This window comes from Pollicipes pollicipes, unplaced genomic scaffold (genome assembly GCF_011947565.3).
Source record: "Pollicipes pollicipes isolate AB1234 unplaced genomic scaffold, Ppol_2.1 Scaffold_3447;HRSCAF=4054_pilon_pilon_pilon, whole genome shotgun sequence".
Lineage (NCBI taxonomy): Eukaryota > Metazoa > Arthropoda > Thecostraca > Pollicipedomorpha > Pollicipedidae > Pollicipes > Pollicipes pollicipes.
This window is the reverse complement of record NW_023596297.1, coordinates 36,127,069-36,150,626: the sequence shown is the minus strand read 5'-3', so window position 1 is coordinate 36,150,626 and position 23,558 is coordinate 36,127,069. Positions and strand designations below refer to the sequence as shown.

The window sequence follows — 23,558 nt, the reverse complement described above, 5'->3', positions numbered from 1 at the left end:
ACGACATGCCACGTGGCATACTAAAATCCTGTTATCCCAGCAGCGTAATGCACCTTTTCGAAAAGATGCATCATTTTAAATAACACATTTTATCACGCGGTAAATCTCCAGCCATGATTGGACCGCGTGCCGGAGTAGAGTTTAAGTTGCACGATAGAAAGCTGAATCATTTATATCTGTATCGGAATTAGATTCCGTTGCCACTGGTGTCCTTCACCCGTCTACTGCAGCAAATTCTGCAGACTCACAGCCGCAATCGACTGACGAACAAAAATCAGTCGATACACAGGCAGACCGCAGTCGGTCGACTGCATTCGACAGCAGACAGACCGTCAGGCCGCAGTCAACAGACAGACCGTCAGGTCGCAGTCAACAGACAGACCGTCAGGCCGCAGCCAACAGACAGGCCGCAGTCAACAGACAGACTGTCAGGCCGCAGTAAAAAAATAGACCGTCAGGCCGCAGTCAACAGACAGGCCGCAGTCAACAGACAGACCGTCAGGCCGCAGTCAACAGACAGACCATCAGGGCGCAGTCAAGCCGCAGTCGACAGACAGGCCGCAGTCGACAGACAGGCCGCAGTCAACAGACAGACCGTCAGGCTGCAGCCAACAGACAGACCGTCAGGCTGCAGCCAACAGACAGACCATTAGACCGCAGTCGAAAGACAAACAGACTTAAGTCGGTCGACTGCATTAGACAGCAGACAGACCGCCAGGCCGCGGTTGACAGCAGACAGACCGTCAGGCCGCAGTCGACAGACAACAGACCCCAGTCGACACACAGGCAGACCGCAGTCGGTCGACTGCATTCGGTAGCAGACAGATCGTCAGGGCGCGGCCAGCCTGTCAAATACTGCTGAATTTCACGCAGGTATCATTTATCGGGTTTTCTTTCTACGGATTTCAACTACATCCGAACGTCCCTTTCAAAATTGTGCGTCGGATCCGTAAGTAAGGCTTTGCCTTCTCATGTTTGCATGACGGGGCAACCAAGCCTTTACACATCTACTATTCAGACGTAGCAACTAATTTTACTCTAAGCACGCTTTTACGTCACTGAGAGCAATGCAAATGTACACACCAACGAGATTCTCCTATTGTCGTCGCACATTTCTGACATTTGGAGCAAGCCTTTTGCTTTTTTTGTTATTTTGTTTCGCTTTACTTTCTTGTTTGGCTAATCTGCGCACGTCAGTGTGTATATTTGTGACGTATGTGTATCCAACGGGACATTTCAGCCTACATTTTCCATGAAAAACAGTTGAGGGAGTGGTAGGAAATCAGTTGACGACATGAATGGCGTGCGTAGCAGATAGTAGAGTAGAGACCATATCAGTTCCATGGGATGCTTCATTTATGACATTATTTTAGTGTCTGGCGTAACGTTATCAACTCGTGCCGATATCGTTCAACAATTCCGCAATGATTACACTTAGCGCATGAGATGTTGAGGCTATTATCAATATTATTGTCATCTGCAGTAAAGCAACGCATTTGGAGTCGCCAATTTCTCTACAAGTCTACAAGACTCCGGCAAATTCAATTCGCAGCTTATTGCAACCCGTATGGCACACAGCAAACGTGCTACCTCGACAAGACTGAAATGTCAACAGTCTCAAGGTCACTTGCTCCTTCAAATTACACGAATGTTTTTTTCTTTCTTCGCCAATCCACCGCGTCTTCGCGATAGCCAGCACTGGAACAGCACACGGCAAGACGTCTCAACAAGCGCGGCCGCTTATTTAACGTACGCAAGCTTGTACTTCTTATTGTCAAGCGGCTCGCGCACGAGGTGGAACAACCGAAAACATTACTCAGCAAAGGCAGAACAAGTAACCATCGTGGGAGGCAGCTATCACAATGTATCAGAAAGCAGGTTTAATCCTCCCTATTGCGATCTATTGCCCAAGCGGGCTCGACCACGAGACGGGGCAGGACAAGTCGGATGACAGAAGTAAACAACAGCCTTTGGTTGCTATTACTTCATCTTATAATATCTATGAGGCCAGGAAATTTTTAGTTATTCTAGGTTGCGATCACTAATTCTAAAAAAAAATTGAATGAGATTTTTGCGGGGTATTTATTAGCAGAGTTGCCGCTAGCACTGCGTGCTGTGAAGTCACACCTCCGCCATCCAGCGAGCGAATTCAATTCAGTTAACAATTTTGGCCGAAAAGTCTAGGCGTGCCACACAATACCTTGGCAGTGTCTCTCTTGCTCTAGCACGGCGCTCTTGGCCGGTTTCCAACACCCAGTAAACTGCGAACCGCATAAGCATGATTTCTGAGACGCAGACCCACAGATTCCCACATTCAAATTCAGATTCTTGGTTAATGAGCCCCACACGCATGATTTCTGAGGCGCGAACTCACAGCTCCCCACAATCAGACTCAGATTCTTGGATGGGAAACCCCACCCACATTAACAGTGTCTACTCACTGCGAACAGATTAACAGAGTCATGAACGCTGCCAGGTTCCCCGAATTATACTCCGGCTGCGTCTTGAGGCCAACACATGTCAGTTACCCATTTACACATCTTCGTCGCATATCATGGAAGGGGGAGGAGGAGAAGCTGCATTAGCAGCAGCTTTTCCGTCTTCAGCATTTACAGGTTTTAACCATACGTAAACCTTTTTCAAATTTCAGTGTTCCGTCCGGAGCTCAATGCATCGCGATAGTACCAGATTTGGCTGTATGGCGAATAGGAAAACCCCATCCGGGCCCTTTGACATACATTTGACGTGCATCGAATAACTGAATGTGGCATACCGATAAAATGCGGCAGATTTGTAAAAGGCCGCATCAGTTTCTCCTGGTCCATATTATCTGCTCTCTTTATTTGGCTTCTTCTTTGCGTTTGGATAGCTCTGCAAAATGTTGGCCTCCACGCAGGCCCAATAGAAGGTGGGCTGCGTTGAATGTTATTGATATGACGGAAGCGTTTTATTGCTTATCTTTACGGTCGATGACGAGGGGGAAAATATCTAAATTTCAGATGTTTGGGATTCATTGGAATTAAATAACCACGTTTTATTCTCAGTCCTGTGTAGATGGTCGAGAAGACATAAGGTTAGGAAGCTTTTTCTGACTCAGCTTCTGACACAATATCTTAAGAAACATAAACGTATGCTTCTATCGTCTTTTGTCAGCGAACCAGCATGGTGACATAGCTATCAAAGTTGTAGAGTTACAAATACCTTGACAGCAGTACAACACTGCAATGCCCAGCACACAAAAACAAAACAAAACAAAACAATGAACCGAGACTTAACAACCCTTTTCCCATCCAACTTTTCCAGCCTACCAATACATGCCAGCCGCATGTAAACAGCCAGAAAGATGACCACCGTCGCACATTCGCACACGATGTTGCCCTCGGGGATGGAAAAGATAAAACCGTCCAACTATTCTGTCACTCAGCAACGCTTCTGATAGCTCGAACGCGTAGCATTTATCGCGAATAAAGAAACTCTTCGGTCTCCCCGACCGCGACAGGAGCGCAGCATTCGCAAACATTTGGTCGTGAAGGATTGCGGGTGCAGGTCGACGACACGACCCCGGTGATGCGGCCGAATGGACTGTGCGTGCGTCGTGACCGCATTCGGCATTCCCGCCTCGCGCTTCGGTCGAAGTCCTGTGGAGAGAGATTTCACGCACTGGAATGTCATGAATACAGAAAAGGTCCCATAGAGGCATAAGCTAGATTATGTTCATACTGAATGCAAATCCGTCTGATGTGTGAGAGGGCATGTATTTTATTAGGAGGCAGCTCTAAAGCGCAGCAGTTGGCAGCAAACTTCCCACTGGATAAGGGAAGGGCTGAGCACACTTGCCTATGGATGCAAGTTGTGATAGAAATAGTAATTATACTCTCATCTCTTGCAACTTGGAGTTATTCATAGGTCTGCAAAGCTTAGCTTCTTCAGTAACGCAAGTCACAAACGCTAGCACATTTTCAGTGCAGCACGATCGAGCGTTCCGAAGAGCCGCAGAATGTGGCTTGCAGCCTATCAACTGTTTAGTTGCAAAGGTAACGGCCATGGTCATTTGTGTTAACTATAAACAACAGGTGCACCAAAGTACAGCCATTGATGTCACCATGGTACTCGAATATTCTCGCATTGGAATGGCAACTCACGGGAGAATCAACCGTTTTTGAACAAGCTATGCCGTCGATGTATGCCAGGGATTTCACCAAAATAGCACACCTTCAGAAAATACTGATTAGCTGCTGAGATGACAACGAGAAGGGGACTGCTGCCGGCAAAAAGAGGTGCAGACTTCCATAGATGACGTGACGCCGCAGCATGCACTTAGGGTCCATGGCCATGGCGGTCCATTAGTAGCATCGCCGCCCCGTTGTGCAAGCTAGCCACATAATTTTTCACAAAATAATACCTGAGTGATGATGCATTGAACATTAGTTCAAAGCAGTAATGCATGGACTAGTTTGGGATTTTGGAGCTAAATGAGTTCAACTGTGGAAAATCATCGCAAAAAAGCTGTTGAACATTAATGCCATTCTGAGATTACGCCTCGCCTTGGACATTGTTTCCCCTGGACGCCTCGATGCCTCAGCAAATGCTTTCAAAGTTGTTGGCAACTTTATGCCTCGCTAACGCCACGACACCACCACCTACGGTCGCGTTCGGTCGCAGATAGTCTCGGAAAATTATCCAGAAAGTTGGAACATTTTCAGTAATGGCGTTCGGCACTACCAACACGGAAAATTATTCCAGATAATTTCCGTAAGGGAGAATCCCAGAAAGTTTTCAGAGCAAGATCAAAACGGAAAATTTGTTTTCCTTATGCGTAGCTAAATGACCCTTGGCTGGGCATGGAGCGTGAGAGATGAACCTAGAGGATGATTTCCGGACCGGCAGAACACTAATGGAGAATCTCCGTGGATGATAATCGGAGAGATAATTATTCGTTGAATAATCATCTTTGGCCGTAAGCGCCTTAGATCGTAGAGTGCGCTAAGGACGTGCGACATCAGGTGGGTGTTCTTAAGTCCAAATCTAGCTTCGACAGGCTTTTTCTCGTCTAGCTCCTCCAGGAGATGAACTGTGGAGTGAACACACATCACTTCGATCAAGGATCAGATTCATTTCAAGAATCACACCAAATCTGGGTAAAGCAAGCTTTATGAGTTTGAAGTTCTTTATCGAATAACTGGCTGATCTTCAGTGACGCACTATGTTGGTATAAAGACATGCAGGCATCCGGCCAACAAGGAGTGACAAAGACCTATCGAGGTTGGCTTACCTCAGGTTCTGTACACATCCTCAAAAGTAATCTTATTACCTGGTCTACATGAATTTAGCTATAAATGAAATCTTTAGACCGACAGAATTTGTCCGAACGGTTTTGAAACGTTGCTGGAGACATTTCTTCTTCCTACAACTCCCTTTGTCAGTCCATTCCAAAGGTTTACTGCTCTGGCTAAATGACATGTGATGACAATGACAAAACTAAATGACAAAGGACAAGTCACCAACCCCATCTATCATTCCATTTGCTTTTCGCTGTACTCTTTCCAGTCTATCGATATCTTTACTGGAGCATGGAGACCAAGCCTGTTCACAATATACCAGGTGCAGTCTGACATACGCTAGGTACATGGGTATAATAAGTATAGTCTAAGTATAGGTACATGCATATAGGTACATAATATAGGTATAGGTACGCACATAGGCTAAGTATAGGTGGGCTAGGTTTTTGACAGCATTCCTACTCTTGTAATGGATATTCCTTCAACTTCAGCGTCATGAAGCTTCAGCTTTAGAAATTTCAGCATCCAAAGTACCATGCTTGTAGCATCCCCACGTTGTTTTTCACCCATTAAGTCCCTAGAAATTATAACCCCTAAACCCTTTTCTTTGTCGATCTGGTCAAACTCCCGACGTCTCATTCGATAACGAATGCGCTCACTGCTAAAAGTACCAAAATGCACCACCCTAAACTTATCATAATTAAATGACATCTGTCACAGAGAAGCCCAGTTAAAGTTCATCGAAGTGAAAATTATGTACGCTGTTCAGTGCATTTATTATTCACATATATAAGACAGTAGTAACAGCCTTATTCCTCAGAGAAAAACTAGGAGAATGGAGATACAGATGAGTTGATATTTTGGCAGCATACCTCTATCGAAACCATAACATCAGTGTTGACTTCCATATTCTGACTTCTATTGTTTCGATAAAGGCATGTTGCCTAATTGTAAACCCATCTAGATCTCCGTTCTCCTGGTTTTTCTCTAGGGAATAAGGCTACAACTACCGTCTTATCTAAGTAAAATTGATTTGGTTCACCTGATCGGCCTTTTTCGCCACCGCTACCAATCTAACATCGTCAGAAAATTGGCACCTTATTTCCTAATCCTATCACAATATTATTCACAAAAAGAGCAAAGGGCTCAACAACGACCCTGTTCAAAGCCCACTCTCTGAGAGCCCCCAGTGAGATTGTGTGCCATCGAGCACTACTCGCTGCTTCGTGTCTACTACTAAGCCTTTACCCAGCCAAGAGTTTTTCCCTTAACGCAATGCAATTTTAACTGCTATGGTATGCGTTGGTGTGACACCTTGTCAAGTGCCTTACTGAAAATTAGGTAGACAACGTCTAAAATATTGCCTTTATCTATCTGAATAGTAGCATGCCCTATGAACTCCAGAACATTTGTCAAACAGGACTTACCACTGTACTGAATGTGTATTTGTTTCAGCATAAAAAACTCTTAGCTCACAATGCCGATAAACCGGGAGCTCTGAGCTTTTCTTGCTTCGAGACAAGCTTGATTCACATCAATTTGCAGCTAGGTGATTGAAATAAAAAGTGAATAGGTCATTTTCATGTATCTTTAGATTCAAATTTATATACATATATATGTATATGCATATATATATACATAAATATATATATATATATATATATATATGTATACATACAAATCGTTTGTGAGAAATCACTCATAAAGTGTCCATCTGTACATCCCTGCGTTTCGAGATCTCATCTCATCGTCGGAAAAACTTAAATGACACAAGAAATAAGTTTTGTGTTTTTAAGCGTAAAAAGAGTGCACCACTACCTGGCAAACACCTTTTAGGACGGAGACAATGAATGAAGCATGGCCAACTGAAGTCTGACATAAGACAAGCCTAGCATTACTTCGGCTTTTCTAAGAATATGGCATGGAGAGCGTCCCTGGTGATAGCGTTGAAAAGTCCTGCCGATCTAGGAGGCTTTCTATGGGTACCCGACCTGTTGCTTCTGAGGTCAACGAAGACGCTGGAGCGACACATGTCAAGGATTCTCCCGGCGCTTTGTGCTGCTGAGAGAAACAGCGGCTTTGAAGTAGAATGCCGAGCACCGCTGTGTAGGCCTGTTATACCGCCCGTCGCACCTCAGACTTAGCGTTCTGGCCGGTGGGCAGGCGTGAGACAAAACGCTTTTATTTGTTATGATATTGTATGTAAAGTCAAATGAAAGTACCAAAGGTATTCAAAAATGTTGTTTGCATCTTTTTATACAAATAAGGCATGGGTTTCGCAGCAATTGATTGGGACCATGTTAGGAAGTGCAAGTTGCGCGCCGGTATTGATTATGCGGAGATCGTGAAGCTCGCCAACGCTTCCAGCTCATTGTACGATGACATCACAAAACCAAACGTGATATTGTTTTCAGGTGCGGGCGGAACCATCTTAACGGTAAATTTGGGACTACAGGGATCAGCTAGTATTGCAAAATACGTGGGGGTAAGGGATGGAGAGGCAGGAAGAAAAGATAGCTGAACCTGCCTCCCAAATGCACTTAAAAGTGTTTTGTCCCCAGATTTTAAACATGTTCTTTTCAGAATTGAGAGGAGGAGTGTGGTTTCACAAACCTGTTTTTGGGCTAAACCATAAAAAGTTATTATAAATGAAAATAAGGGATAAAATATGATAACTAAAAACAAGAAACTACAGCCCTGGTTGGGGGGGGGGGGGGGCACAACCTACACGTCTCTAGGCTGGTTATGTTGAGCATGCCTTCTCTCATAATTTTACGAGTGTGGTATGTGGTTTTACGAGTGTGGTATTCCCCGTTTACCTACATGCTGGACTCATCTTCATCATCATTCATCATCATCTTCATTCGATTTTTGTTTTAGTTCCCTTTTTAGTGATTCAAATTCAAGATCACAATCTGTGAAATTGGGTGGTCATTTTTTTGTTGATTTGATTTTGCTTTAGCTGAATGAAGAAAAATTGGAATCAAATATTGATTCCAATCACTTCCGAAAAGGCGTCTCCGATTAGAATTATGATTCGACTCCCAAAATTTTCTAGTCCGAACCGATTCAAATCACGGGGCACAAGCAAATCGATTCAAACCGAACATAGTTCTGATTAGCGGAGATGATTACCTCTAAGTAGCCTTTCCTTTTGTGATCCACCCTGGAGGGCGTGGATTTATCTAAACAACCGGCTTTGCTCTGGTACATCGACCCCGTGCTGTCCACCGGGACCGAGAGTAAGACGGGGGCCATGATAACCAGCGAATGGTCAAGGCTCTCCTGCTGCGGTGCTATAAAAGTGGGTGCTCTGCCGCGTGCGGTGCATCTAAGCATGTTTCAGCGTTGGGGTGTGCAACTAAAACATTGAACCAGAAAAGTCGTTTCCATGCCCGAGTGACCTCGTGCGGACGACGGTGCCAGCTTCCGGCCGCAGATTGTTGTGCGGTAAGTTGGGCTCCCAGATCGAAATGAGCGAGGGGTCCGTTCAATACAAGAGTTTCCCAAGAATAGCATTAGAAATGGGCGTTGCGCCGAAGACGCGTGCCTCCATCCGCCGGCAGCACCAACAGGGCCCGGGCACACGTTCGTCGATGCGGCCGGCCGGCGATCGCTGCGCACGGTTAGGTGAGTGTCAGACTGAAATGGCGTATGTTGCTCGCCGATTTGGTCGGTTTATTAATCGAAGTGATGCGTTCTTGCTAGCAGATCCGTCCAAAACTGTGAGTTGGAAGCTTTGTAACTGATGTTGTTTAAGGAAAACAAGAAGACAGACACATTTCGCTCAACATTTCCAACAACCCTTAAGAGAATCTCGTTCATATAACAGCAGAATTGAAATAAGTACACATCAAAATAACATTTGAACACACGCTCGGATGGCCAGTTGAGTTTGGGTTGGTTGGGCGGTGGGTGGATGGGGGTTCATTAGACCACGTGATATTTGAAAAACTAAGAGAGCTGGAGACACAAAATTCACTGGGTAGGTATTGCATGTGACGCCACTTGCATACAATTTTGTCCTTCCCAAGCCGTACATTTTGGGTCAAATAAGGTTAAATAAGGTCAACCTCTAGCTCGGTGTCGGAAGTGCCCTTTGGTGTTCTCATGTAACAAGCCTTAACCTAGATATCTCGCATAACCCAAATGTCATTGATTATCGTATCACGTCAGTAAACGTATTTGACCTTTGGAAGACAAATGAAGAGGTTAACCGAAGTCATCGATGTTATTGACATCTCCTGGCCTCCACAAAGCCAAAATAATGAATTGTCTGACATCGTTGCGATTCAGGAATTCGAAATGATCGTGAAAACCACCGCACAAAGCAAGATTTTCAGTAATAGCGCGGTTGACCATGGTCCAACCTTCATACCTGACCCAAGGTCAGTGCAGTTAGTTGAAATCGTTATTTCACTGGTCTAATTTCTTTTAAAAAACACAATTGTTGCATGACTTCTTCTAAACACTCCGTCGCCACATTATGCTGAAGGATTCTCAAGAAATTACCTTCGTTGACAGTCATGGCCTGCTATTGGGTCAGCAAACGTACGACGCACATCCAGTTTTGTGTACTAAAAATACACTATGAAATTGCCTACAGCCATGCGAAGTTTGACTTGGTTGCAACGCACCGTTCGGAAGTTATTTGGGAAAAACTTTCGGGAGGGGGACAAACTGACTCCCAACCGGGCGCGTGTTACAAGTGGTGTCCACAGTAAGCGGGCGTCAGCCTCAGCACGGAACGACTATTGATCGGTCGCATCGTATCGGATCAACGGTTCCATCTTATTGTCATCGCACCAGCGCACGGTAGATTGCATTGGACTGTATAACTTTTTACGAGTGCCAACCTGAACCGCGGAGCCGGATGTATTGGCGACAGTTCTTTCACCTCGCCTAACCTGTTGCGACACCCGGGATTGACACCCATCCTCCTCTCAGGCTGCCTGAGAGGCTAGGTTGGCACGGCTTACAGTTCAGCTGTAGCATCACGGATTTCCCTTTGGGCTTACTCTTGTCACTTGATTGCGATTTCTCACGCGATCGTTATTTTTTCAGTGAAATTCTTTATTGGGTGACGAGCCGCAGGTCGAGGTCGCAGATAGTTATACCGCTGTTGCATTAACGTTTGGCGTTTAAACAAGGAGGCAAAGCAACGGCGAGGCGACTGGGCGGTACGGTACATGTTCAAACGAAAAGGCTTGGTGTTCCGCTGCTCTTTAGCGATTAATTGTGTCGCTGCTGGCGACGTTGTTCTCTGATAATATTTGTATTATGCATGGCTTTTTTATTAACATTTACGTGCATATGCTTTTATTAAACTACAAAGCTCATTGGCATTAAACGTGTTCCCACCCGTATCCTCTGAAACCACCAATGACTACATAAGGGTCTTGAGATAAGGAACACATTTAGAGGCAACGAATAAGAAGCATACACCTGTGAACAGGCTTCATCATAACTGGTTTAGAAACTAATGTCGGGAGACCTAAAAATTCCATCTCCAATAGGAAATAAAGTATTCCAATAGAAAACCTCGAATAAAAAAGTCCATATCGCAATAATAAAGTCAATGAAGTGTGCCCCCCCCCGCGCTCCTAAGACGCTTACAAGGCTGACTTGTCCACAACGAAGAGAATACTGCATACCAAAGGTGTTTTTCTGGGCCCAGCTGATAAACACAGATCCGTCGATGATTTTCTTGTTTTCTTGTAGTTCAGCTGACGGCGCCGCAATGCTATGTCCTACAGTACCGTCTTGACGCTAACGCACTGTTTCGTGCCACTACCTCCTGGGGGCCTGTTCCGAGGCCAAAACTTTGTAGAAGCATTGCAGCGTGAACGGCGAACCGATGGCGCACAAAAACATTGCGGCGTGAACGTCGAACCGATGGAACACAAAAGCATTGCGGCGTGAACGGCGAACCAATGGCACACAAAAGCATTGCGGCGTGAACGGCGAACTGATGACACACGAAAGCATTGCGGCGTGAGCGGCGAACTGATGACACACAAAAGCATTGCGGCGTGAGCGGTGAACTGGTGACACACAAAAGCATCGCGGTATGAACGGCGAGCCGATGGCACACAAAAGATGAAGCAAATCAGGAGCAAGTTGTGCTATCTTCCGTGTGTTTGACCGTAAATCAGGAGCAAACTGTGCTGTCTCCCACGTGTTTGACTGTAAAAGTCTGTTAGGTGGCCCGCGAATGCAACGATCCTACCATTTTAGGCAATCTTCATTCACGTGCTTCGGAAGGTTGATGACCACCGAGTGGATATTTCCATACGAAATTTATTATGTATACCCGATTGCTTGTTCAACGCACAGTCACCATGTTCTTGCACAAAAAAGAAGTAGTTTTAAGTTTCCAATCGGACCAAAACTAGCTTCCTTCGTAAACGATAAAGCTATCCCCGTTTCCGTTCACCATTCACTCCTATCTACGAAACAAGCATGATGAATGATCAGCACCCACTGGATGCATTACGTCGAGCACAGTCATACGCACTAAAAAAACAGAGCAGATGCATGGTGCGGTGGTTGGACCGTTTCAGAGCCAGCGCCAATGCCAAACGGTTTGAGCGATGAGAATGTTACTGCAAGTCGCTGATATGTTGATTGGGCGATATATCACCGAAAGTCATTTCGACTCATAACACATTTTGAGCCTTTTTTGGCGTCTGACATGTCGATACGTAGTCACGCTATAGGCGACCTGGGAAGACTTTGGAACTCCAGCTGGGACCGAGCATGAATTGATTCCGTCTGCACCGTCTCAAGGGACCTCTCCTGACGTCTACGCTTGGGTTTTTCTGACCGATGTCCTTAGACGGGGAGAAAAAGGACAAAAGAACAACGAGTCTTTGACAAAGGGGCAAAACGACTGCGATTCCGTGGCGCGGACACGCGTTCCGGCGCGATCTGACGGGCTGCGCGTGCCACCCAGCGGCACAGCTGGGTGCGCCTGAGCGGGCGCAATTCATACCTTCTCGCAGCGTGATGATCGGGTAGGATGCGACGCCCGGCTCTGAGGTGCCGATACCGTTGACGGCGGTGACGCGGAAGCTGTAGGCGGTGAAGGGCAGCAGGTCCCGCACCACGAACGTCGTCTGGTTGTTGTCGGTGAGGAGCGGCGTCTCGCTCCACTCGCCGCCTTCACCAACGCTGCAGCGAGAGAGACGGTGGTCGCCCCGGTGAGTCGCTCGAGCGAAGACAGCGAGAGCAGAGCAGACTAAAGAAGGCAGGACTCGCAGATAAACATGGCATCGGTCTAGAGAGCACAACGCCAGAAAGTTCTGTATGTCCTAGGCACAACTTCAGCCCATAGCACTCGCTTTGTGCGCGAGCGCGTGCGTGCGCTCGATAGCGTGGGTCACGCACGGCTTGTATCCAGTCGACATCGTGGTAACGTTCACATAACAAGCGACATTGAAACCAGCGTCGCCCGCGGGACAGTCGGACACGCCTATCAATGCCCATTTTCGGTGAAACACCAAGCCAGTGGTGTTCTCCCAGGTCTACACCGTACTGGATCGGTGATGTACGACACCACAGTGTAATTGATGTCGGTCGCACTACCGCTTCAAGTGGACTTCATAGCTTACACTCCCTGTAACAGCCTAACAGGCAATAGATATCTGTTTTTCACAGGGGCTCGAAGACGTGATTTGAAAATTTATTGGTGCAAATGCTCGAACGAGCACTTGCAACAATAGATTTTCAGTTACAGTCAACTCTTGAGAAGCTAGCTTGGTTTCTTGTAACAAATGTCCGTTTCCCACCACGCATGGTCGACGGTTTTGCCCTCGCTTCTCATCACCTCGTGCCTGTGCCTGATGACCTAAAAGTGACCTACATGGGTTGCATCAGCCTGCATGGGTTGCATCAGCCTACATGGGTTGCACGACGGCTCTGTGCGCCGCGACGAAACGGTACAGACCCCGGCGCCCCGCGACAACCTCCGGAGTTAAAGGCCAAAATGGCCATCCGCACAGCTGACTTTCGGCTTTATTGATCCTCTGTGGTTTCTTATCAACTGATCACCAAAAATGAGTTCATAGCAACCAAAATGAATGCTTCTACCAAATTGGACGAATCGCAACCAAAATAAACACTTCATCACCGATTGGACATTCCTTCGCTGGGCCCTGAGTGACCTTCGTGACCCTCAGCACAGGCTATCAAGGGCTCGAAGGGCTGGCGCTGCACACTATCCCAGTCAGAAGTTTCAGTGTGCATCGCGAGTTTGTGCACCGCACCGTTGCGCCACAAAGGGCAGAACAAGTTGCAAGCGGCCAAGTTTTAAAAGTCTGCGCCGAATACAAGCGCGTACCGTCAAAACTATTGATAATTTCACGTTGAAAACTACATCCACGTGTTGCCCGTTTCATTTGTCTCTCAGCCACCCTTTTGTCACTTACATTTTGCAATGGTTCGCTCGCAAATCAGCCTGCAGTAATGGGTCGCATGGTGGCTTTTTACACCGTGACGGAACGGCGCTGTTCAGTCCCTCGGCGGCCGAGGTTGTTCAAGGTGAAACAGCCGTCTTGATTACGTGCCTGGCTCCCTGTTTCACTGCCTCCGATCGATTATGCCATCTCCCACAGATATCTCGACAACAGCTGGTCGGGGCGACCCGAGAGTGGCACGAAAAGATGTGTCATGCAACACGCTGCGCTCGCTCGTATTGCGTAGTATGCGCTCAAAGACGGGTTTTGCTTTCTTCTACGGGTTTACACGTGTTGTGTCAAATATCGGCACCCAGGACACGGTCACACTCGGGGACGACACGCTTTGATAAGCAGCGGATGGAGTAAGACGTTTTCGATTGTTCACACGCTTTTACAATATTGCGGTACCCAGGGCGCGAAGCGATTCGAGAGTGTCATGCTTCGACAAGCAATCTAACGGCAATCACATGGTGTAAGAGGTTGTGTCGCACGTGCCATGTTCCACGTGCACACTAGCTGTGAAAATTCACTTTGCTGCTTTTGTCTGTTTTTAAGTTTCACGCCACATTTCCGCTCTCAGAGCATGCAGTGGCACGGGCTGGTATGCCGCGATACGGGCTGTTGCGCGTTTCCACGCCTACGTACGCACGGGTTACGTTTCACACCCACACGTTCCGAAAAGGCTGAATTTCGTATCTTTGATAGATTTTGAAGGTTTCTGACACATCACAGTACCCGGGGCACGCAGCCACTGGAAAGTGGTATGCGCTGATAGGAAATCGAGCAGAAAATCACGTTACATGCATTGTCATGTTGCACGTACTGCATGTGACCCGTGCACTAGCCAGCAAGACGGGTTTGGCCGCTGCCGGCCGTTTTTCACATCAGCGCTATATTTCGGCAATGTGATGCAGCTGGAATCATCAAACTACAAAACATGCAAATTCAAAATCCTACGTTTTCTTACCGAGCGTAGCGAAGAAAGCGTGCAAACGCTTGTTAGCTACTAAAAGTTGTGTGAAAAGTTGGAGGTCGATTATTTTTGTTCTTGTGTTGATCATTATGCTATCACTTCCTGCTGGCGACGCCACGGGAGATCTTCCGTGCGCAAAGGCCGAAGGAAGAGCAGGTGGATAGAAGGCTTCGACCGCTGTTTGCGTGTTAGAAGAGAAGTAGGTACCAGCCAACATCATAAAGCGTAGCTCAAGAACAGAGCTGTGTGCTGTGGACACCAGTGGACGAAGGTGCCGGACTCAATTATAAGGAGTTTGTGGCGGGCTGGTCTGTGCCTGGATTCAGCGGCTTAAAATTTGGTCGATGCATAGTACTTGGCGTAAGCATGGAGTACATTGAACTGCTAGTTATTCGGCATTATGGTCACGAGTTCCTACGCTGACAATAATTGTAAATTAAGAGCATTCAGCAAAACATGCAAAATAATATCAAGGTTTTACGTTGTGATGGGTGCAGGAGCGGGAGCTCGGAGGAAGCAAGGAAGAACAGGAACAACAGAAGGGTAGTGAGGCAAAATAGCGCGTTTTGATTAAAGACAGCGTCCTACCTTTGAGAAATATCCCAAAAGCATACTGTAGTGAAATCGCAGGACCAGTTACGTCCAATAATAACACTGGGTAGTGACACTGCAGCACCGTAAGACATCGAACGCAATTATTTTCTAGTCCAAATCACGCTGGCCACGCATTGCATCAATACTGTACTTTTTCCCTGCAGTTGTCGCGACCACCGTCGTCATGACAACCACAGTGGCACCTTTATTGGTGTGGATAAAAGAACTTTTGTGATTGACCCAACGGAGGAGAATGGATTATTACCGAGAAGCACATTGGTTGAAGTCTGATTGCGTGATACTCCATGTGATACTCCCATTCCCAGAGCTTTATTGTGCCTCGAAGAAGCCACTGTAGTAGTGCCATTAAAGGAGAGGAGAAATCAAATCCATAGCTTAAGTTGCGTTGAATTTGCGGGATAAAAACTTCATGTTCGCCTATCTTTTTGTCCAAGCATGTTTCAAGCTTTCGTAGCATTTCTGACAAACATTTTGACAAATTGGTGCGTTGCAAACATAGCAGATCACGTAAGTTGGAAATAGTAAGACTGATGAGATGCATTACTTTTATGGTGGTGTGCGGGATGTCCATAAGAGTGTTCATTTTGGTCCAGGTACTTGTCAAATGTTTAGGGGGATTACGATTGATGTAAAACTTAATGCCTTTCAGAAACTTCTCCACTAACTTCTAAGCCCCTTATTCAAGTCCTTGAAAACAAAGGTATAGTGCAAACATTGGTACTTTACTTTAAATGTTTGAGACACAAGGGCAGAACTACAGCTGTAATACAACTAAGAATGTTCTTGAACTCCTGGTTTTTCGGCATTACGAGTTCAGGGTTCTTACGCTGAGAGTTATGTAGTTGCAGTATATAAGGAGGTACTGCAACCAACTTATCTGGTAAACATTGGTTACATTCCCCGGAGTGCGATATTTCCGTATCCTCGAAATATTACGGAGCAATCAAACTTGAAACCATCATGAACACGGTTAGCACCTACACTTTCCCACGCACGATGGGGTTTACAGCCGAATGCATTCCGCCATGATTTACTTTATAATCCTAGCGCAACTTCTGCCGAAATCCAAATGAACATCACGCACTAACGCATCACATTCAAAGCATAACTTATGCCTGCTGTACTGTGCAAACTACCATCGATGACGTCTTCAACACAGCAGACCACAGAAGTCACTGCTGCTGCAAACCAGGCGTTTTTCTCAAGCTCCCCGGGAGGCGTGCTCATCGTCTGTCAGCATGACTTCCTTCAACGTTCCTTTCCGCTGAGAAGTCTAACGTGAGCCCTCGACGCGATCTTGCGCGCGTCTGCGGTCTCCGTTCAAGATGCTCTCAAACGTCACACAATGGAGCGGTGGGGAACGCCGGCGACAAGGAGCAGACCCGCTCGACAGCGTAATTGGCTGCGCCGTCAAAACCAACTTCTCCCCCACCTCTTCGCACCATTTCGTGGCACAGCTTTGATCGTCGGCAGTGGCAATTTGTTTGGGACCAAAAGGTGTTGGCCGACCTTAAATTGTCGATGGGACGCCAACCAAGAAAGCGTTGCCACCACGCTGGCCGCGCCCATTGGTGCAGAATGATTTAGTGGACCAAAACAACTGTCCATATCGGTTTGAAGCGTTTTTTAATGTGTCAATCATTGCTGCTTATGCGTGGTTGCTCGTGTTGGCATGATGAAACAATAGCGGCTATATATTTTGCCAGCCGTTAGCGTAGTAAAAACGTTAAATGAGAAAAAAAGAGAGAGAGAGAGAGAGAGAGAGAGAGAGAGAGAGAGAGAGAGAGAGAGAGAGAGAGAGAGAGAGAGAGAGAGAGAGAGAGAGAGAGAGAGAGAGAGAGAGAGAGAGAGAGAGAGAGAGAGAGAGAGAGAGAGAGAGAGAGAGAGAGAGAGAGAGAGAGAGAGAGAGAGAGAGAGAGAGAGAGAGAGAGAGAGAGAGAGAGAGAGAGAGAGAGAGAGAGAGAGAGAGAGAGAGAGAGAGAGAGAGAGAGAGAAGAGAGAGAGAGGAGAGAGAGAGAGAGAGAGAGAGAGAGAGAGAGAGAGAGAGAGAGAGAGAGAGAGAGAGAGAGAGAGAGAGAGAGAGAGAGAGAGAGAGAGAGAGAGAGAGAGAGAGAGAGAGAGAGAGAGAGAGAGAGAGAGAGAGAGAGAGGAGAGAGAGAGAGAGAGAGAGAGAGAGAGAGAGAGAGAGAGAGAGAGAGAGAGAGAGAGAGAGAGAGAGAGAGAGAGAGAGAGAGAGAGAGAGAGAGAGAGAGAGAGAGAGAGAGAGAGAGAGAGAGAGAGAGAGAGAGAGAGAGAGAGAGAGAGAGAGAGAGAGAGAGAGAGAGAGAGAGAGAGAAAGGTGGTGGTCGTCCTCATCTTAAATTTATAATTATCCCTGAGACGTTGCATGGAAAACCTTGCGTAATCTGTGAAAGGCATTTGCGAGGAGGATCATGCACATAGATAAGACAGTTAAGACTGGTTAAGACGCAAAGATCAGACAGATAAGACTGGTTTTTCTACGAGGGAAAACAAAAATAATCATCTCGTTCCGTCACCTAACTCGTCCCTTCAGAGGGACCTGCGTTACTGTTTGTGGTTACAATGTTCAACAAAAGGAAAAGCGGCCAGCATTACTGCTCCTGGCTCCCACGCTGATACGTCGCATAACAGCTTGAGAACCTCTCGAGAAGAGATGACAAACACCGTGGCATCAAGGCATCGGAGATCAAAGCGTACAACCGATTTGCCGCAACTTCGGAACCCAGAAACTTCTTCTTCAGAAACAGAAAAACACGGTCTGGTTTGCTTTATGTATGTGTGCTGGGGGAAGCTCACGGGTTATATATAATTGCTGCACATATATATATATATATATATATATATATATATATATATATATATATATATGTGTGTGTGTGTGTGTGTGTGTGTGTGTGTGTGTGTGTGTGTGTGTGTGTGTGTGTGTGTGTGTGTGTGTGTGTGTGTGTGTGTGTGTGTGTGTGTGTGTGTGTGTGTGTGTGTGTGCGTGTGTGTGTGTCCACTGTTTCCTTGGCTAATTTATTGTACTATGGGCATAAGGTTGGCCTTATTTTCCTTTAAACACTGACTCGCTCCGCTCTGCACGTTGCGCAGTAATGACTTGCTGCACATCGAATACTGCCTTACTTCGCTTACCTCTGATGGACGTGAGGGATTTTCGTATCTTAATGATACAGTCCTTACCATCTAGCCGTACAACATTATGAATGTCAGAGACGGCCATACACAACAGCTGGTGTGCGAGCTACTTTTATAATTGGTCTTAGGTTGGATGCGGTTTGTCGGCTAGAGAATGCCGTGTAAAAACTGGGATTTCTGTTCCAAGGTACAGTTTGACAGACTGTTCTCCTAAGTTGTGCATACTCAGATAACTCGCTCACAGTAACACGGATAACTAACTAGTTTAACTCGTTCAGGCCTGTAACACAGTGAAAGTTGACTGCTGTCAAAATAAGATCTTCCGTTTATAGCGCCGAAAAACCAGCTCACGACCGTTCTTGCTTATATCAAGTATTTGTGGTGCCTGAAACTGGTGGAGGGTGGAGTCAAGGTACTTCGTTGCGATAAGCCATGACAAATATTTCATAGAGGACTTCAACACATCGTTTCTTGATCACCATCGCTTCGCATCCAGTGTAGATGGTCGACCAGCGCCGTAAGGCGCGTTGGATATCGTGCCACCCTGCTATAACTGTACTATAGTGTACGTCAACCAGGGGTAAGCAAATAGACGTACAAGCTGGCAAATTTTTGTATGGCGAGCAGTGCACTGTGTGCTTACAATGTACTTATTTTCACTTTCACTTTCCTTTTTGACCCAAAGATCATGACGTAGGAACCTGAAACTTGGACCTAAGTGAGTTCACATACAGGTCAACACACCCTGTAAATTTGGCGTCTCCAGCTTTCTTAGTTCCCGAGATCTTGGGGGGGGGGGTGGGTGGTCAAATTGACCCCTCCCCCCCCCGAGCGAAAGGTACCTAGCCGGCCACCCGGGCGCGTGTTAAAGATATTGCAATTTCTCATTTCTGTTTAGATAAATTCTAGCCTGGTTCCCGGATGATATTTTTAATCTAGCAACAAGTCGCATACAATTTACATTACCTGCAGCTTCGTCTCTGCAAGAAACAGTGCGTTCGATGCTGTGTCAGAATTCTGGTATTGCTTTGTTGTTTGTTTCTAACGAAGGTGCAGTGTGTTGTCCTGTCTAGTCTTTTTGTATCACAGCAGCTGTGCGAGTCACTGATTCCTGCAAAGTTCCTATCGCCACTTGCCATGTAGTTAACCGACTTAACCTAATTTAGACTACTAGGTTAGGTTAAACTAAAGTAACCTATATGTTGAACATCATCTCAACTCACCCCAACCATTTCTTGACAGCAGCAGTTTTGATAAAACATGATAAAGCTTGTTTTGGCTGGTTTCAACTTGTGTTCTGTTTTAATTCATTTGTGTCAGCTTGTTAGCACCAGATAAAGTTGACAACACATAAATAAAAAAACCCAAATCGCTTTGAGCAACTTATTCTGATTACCACTGTTAGCCTCTGTCAAGGGCAAAAGTGGGTATGCTCCAAAAACAATTTATCTCCTCCAAACGTAACATAACTTATAGATAGCCGCAAAATCATTTCTGCTGATGCCTTTTTAGCTGCAACAAAGGCATTCGTTTACATTTAAGCCTTCAGATTTAATGACATAAGGTTTGAGATGTTGGCTTTGCACTTTAAATGGGATGGTCTGTCTAAAAATACATTTCCACCTCATACTGTAATTGCTATGCGGTTTAGAGTAATCCTGTGTCAAAAAATGTGGTGCATATCTACAGTACAGTCATTTGCCAGTCAGCAAAACCATGGTAAAGATCGGCAATTTCTTGTTATAGGAGACATGTCAAGGTCATGCAACCCACCCACGAAATGCAAACATCAATCATTCCCGCCAACCTATAAGATAAAAATGCGGAATATGTACGAGGAGGTCTGCGTGAGAAAACCGTTTCGAAGGACAGAATTTTGCTACCAAACACTTCATCAAATCACCAAACAAGTATCACTTCATCAACAAGCATCGATCATGCCCACCGACCTATAAGACTAAAATGCGGATTATGCACGAGGACGTCTGCATGAGAAAACACCTTCGAAGGACAGAATTTTTCTACCAAACACTTAAGTATTAGCTGCGCTAGGTCTGTCCCAAAGCCGTGTACGGCAGGATAGAGTGATGTAACGAGGAAGTGAAACTGGAATGGCTTAGATTTAACATTATTTAGCCCCGCCATAAACAAAAAAAGGTAACTGGGTGTTTAACGGGAAAAAGAATGGATTAAAATAAGTTCCATGCTTCGAATCGTCTCCCTCATTTCCTTTAATTTATTCCCTCTTGGAAGCATATCAAACATGTTTGGGCGGCTAGCGAATTAATCCGAATTGTTTGCGAAATATGTGCAAGTTTAGCAGTCAGAACATTTTGCACAGAAATTAGTCGACATTTTAAGCCCCAGATGGTATTTTTACAGGTAATCGGAAGGAGGAGAAATGAAGTTGCATCACACTTGTATGAGGCAAGAAAAACAAAAGTAATGAAATAAGTATACAAACTTTGAGTTTTTGGGTCGCATTTTATAATAAACTCTTTTGATTAAAAAAAATGTGAAACTGCGTGCTCGAATGTTAATAGTCAGTTTTTAGATTTCATTTGGAAGGCATTTGTTTAATTTTTAATTTCTACATGTTGGGAGTGGTGCGCTTTATAGGTCAAGTTTATTCAGGTTAAAGAAATACGTGGATACAAATTTTATACCATGCTTTGCTGGTGTTTGTACAATGCTTTGCTTTGCTGGTGTGGTGCTTGCGTGGTTTGACCTAAAAAAGTTGGGGATGCGTGAAAACCTCGTATTTGGCACACAGCTGTAGATTGTGATGGATTTTGCAAACAAACCGAGCTTGATGCATGCAAGCGTCTGGAGTCGCTGGGGTTCTCGGGTTTGAAGGTACCTGATGCCCTTGCTCTATGCATACATAAGCATGATTCAGATGTAGGTGAGGCAGGATTTGGCCATAGGTGTTCAGGTTCTATGGAACCTTGTTTATCGCTAATCGTTTCAAGTGAGTTCGGTTTTGGATGATATCTGAAAACCTCTGAAAGCAAGATATTGGTTTGGTGTGTGTGGTGGGACAACATCAGGTAGGAGTGGACAATTCACATAAAATATAGGGAAAAGGAGTAAAAAATTATTGCTCATATGGTTTTGCTTTACAGCCAAAGTCGGCAGTGCTAGGACAATGCCAAAAAGATATTCCCGGTTGCTCCATTGACAGCAAGCGGGCAGCAGGCAAGTTGAGATCATTACAAAACTGGCTGCTAAACTGGCGAAACAGCTACCAAAAGCACAGCGCTGCTGAGAAAAGGCATGGCTGCCTGATGCACACACACTCCATGCGTGACAAACACACAGACACACGTAGACTTGATACCACATATGCAGCGCAGAGCCCGCGGCGAAGCATGCGTCAATGCTCCATACGCCGATGAATCCAACGCTATGGAAAGAGCTGGGCACGACATAACACCTAACAAAACACAAAAAATCCCTATTTGGGTGACCCAAACTCAAGCATGGACTTCCGGCAATCTGTGGCAAACGTTAATACCGCAAGGGTAAACAATTAAAAGCACTTGACGGGCGATCCAAAAGCACACCCCGGGCACGGCCTTGCCACTCCCACCCTAAAGTTCCCAAACAACGGATCATACCTTCAATCACAAACACGACACAAGACACACGGTCGCGTGGAAAAACCCTCACGTGTAGCATGAGCCAGGAAGAGCGCAAACCATTGGCACGCGGCACAGCCCGAAACACCCAACGGGCGCCCCACTTCTTTCCGAACTAAACCCCGCCCCAGGGCCGTCTATCGCAAAACCATCCGGATGCCTAGTTCACGTAACTTCTCAGTCGTATTTACACGCATGCTGACCCCTACTGTTCATTTTTGAAGAACACTTGCCCACCCCTTGTGAAGGTGGTGGAAATCTTGCTCGATTCCTTTGCGGCAAAAGACTACGATAAATCTTTCTGCGCAAGGCTGTTAAACTTTCATTAAGAAACAAGCCCTTACGTCGCAGCTCACACCTCTGCACCGTTATGAGATCACGGAGTCCCGAACGCACAAACGTCCCCCCCCCCCCCCCCTGTCCTGAACGCACAAACCGGGCGATCACCCTGTTGTTTGGCCCAGGGAGTCGGTATGCCCAGTCGATGTCGCGCTCCTCCATTCGAAGATCTGGAAAGCACTGGCTAGGGGTGTTGACGACGAGGCAGTTGATGTCCTCCTGGTCCCAGGCGCCGGCACCGTCCCCGCGCGGCCGATTTCGGTCAACGACGCCAGGGTCGGCACGGGTCGCCCGGTGCGACTCCCGCTCCCGCTCCGCCCGAGGAGCGGCCGCGGGGCCAGCCGTGCGCCACAGGGGCCGCTCCAGGCGGGGCGCGTGTCTCACCGCCATACGATCATCAGACAGAGCGAGACAGGGCAACCTGGAGACGATCTCAACTTCCTCTATCCTGTCTCACCGAGTCTTCATCCCCTACTTAGTTTTCTGCATCTCAGTTTGAAGATTTTCGACAAGGTTGTCTTTATCTTCAACGGGGCGCTCGCGATCTCTGGGGCGGATCATTAAACAACTAGAACCGGGCTTCGAGGTCTTCTGAAAATCGCTCAGCTCCTGCGCCGCGATAGTTGAGATGCGGTTCTCTAACTTTTACAGCGCGGTATCCAGATAGTTCCTTAGCGCCGTTGACTGACCAGAGCTGCGCATTGCCCCAACGGAACGGTCATGGGCACCGCACCTGCTCGCTGGAGCCGAATCGCCGGACTCTGATCTATCACGCTTGCCCCGACCGTCACTCCCGTTTGTCTGCGAATCGTAGCGTTCGGGCTCGGATGTTAACTAATGCAAGGCAGCATGGCATGACGCGGCCTCGCTTGGAATGATAACGCGCTATTGGTTGCGGAGTGGTCGTATCGTGGCCAGAAAACGGCACATCTCCACGTGATGTGTGGTGGGATTAAGGAGTGGCATGTTCGCAGGTAACCCCGCTTGTTATCTCGCGGTTTACGGTAAATATGGCGTTAATTGTATCCTTGTCTCGAAATTTCATGACCCCATAGATCCCTACTGCATAGCCACTAGTCGCTTTTTTAAATTG

The 23,558-nt window shown here is 46.5% G+C and overlaps 1 protein-coding gene across 1 annotated transcript in view; it reads right to left on the bottom strand.

The window, feature by feature from the left end:
* LOC119092505 (tyrosine-protein phosphatase 99A-like) overlaps positions 1–23,558 on the bottom strand; it is a 127,955-nt gene that overhangs the window by 33,118 nt on the left and 71,279 nt on the right. Inside the window, 1 exon segment of the mRNA XM_037215466.1 lies at positions 12,274–12,452. Coding sequence (XP_037071361.1) covers positions 12,274–12,452 — 179 coding nt within the window.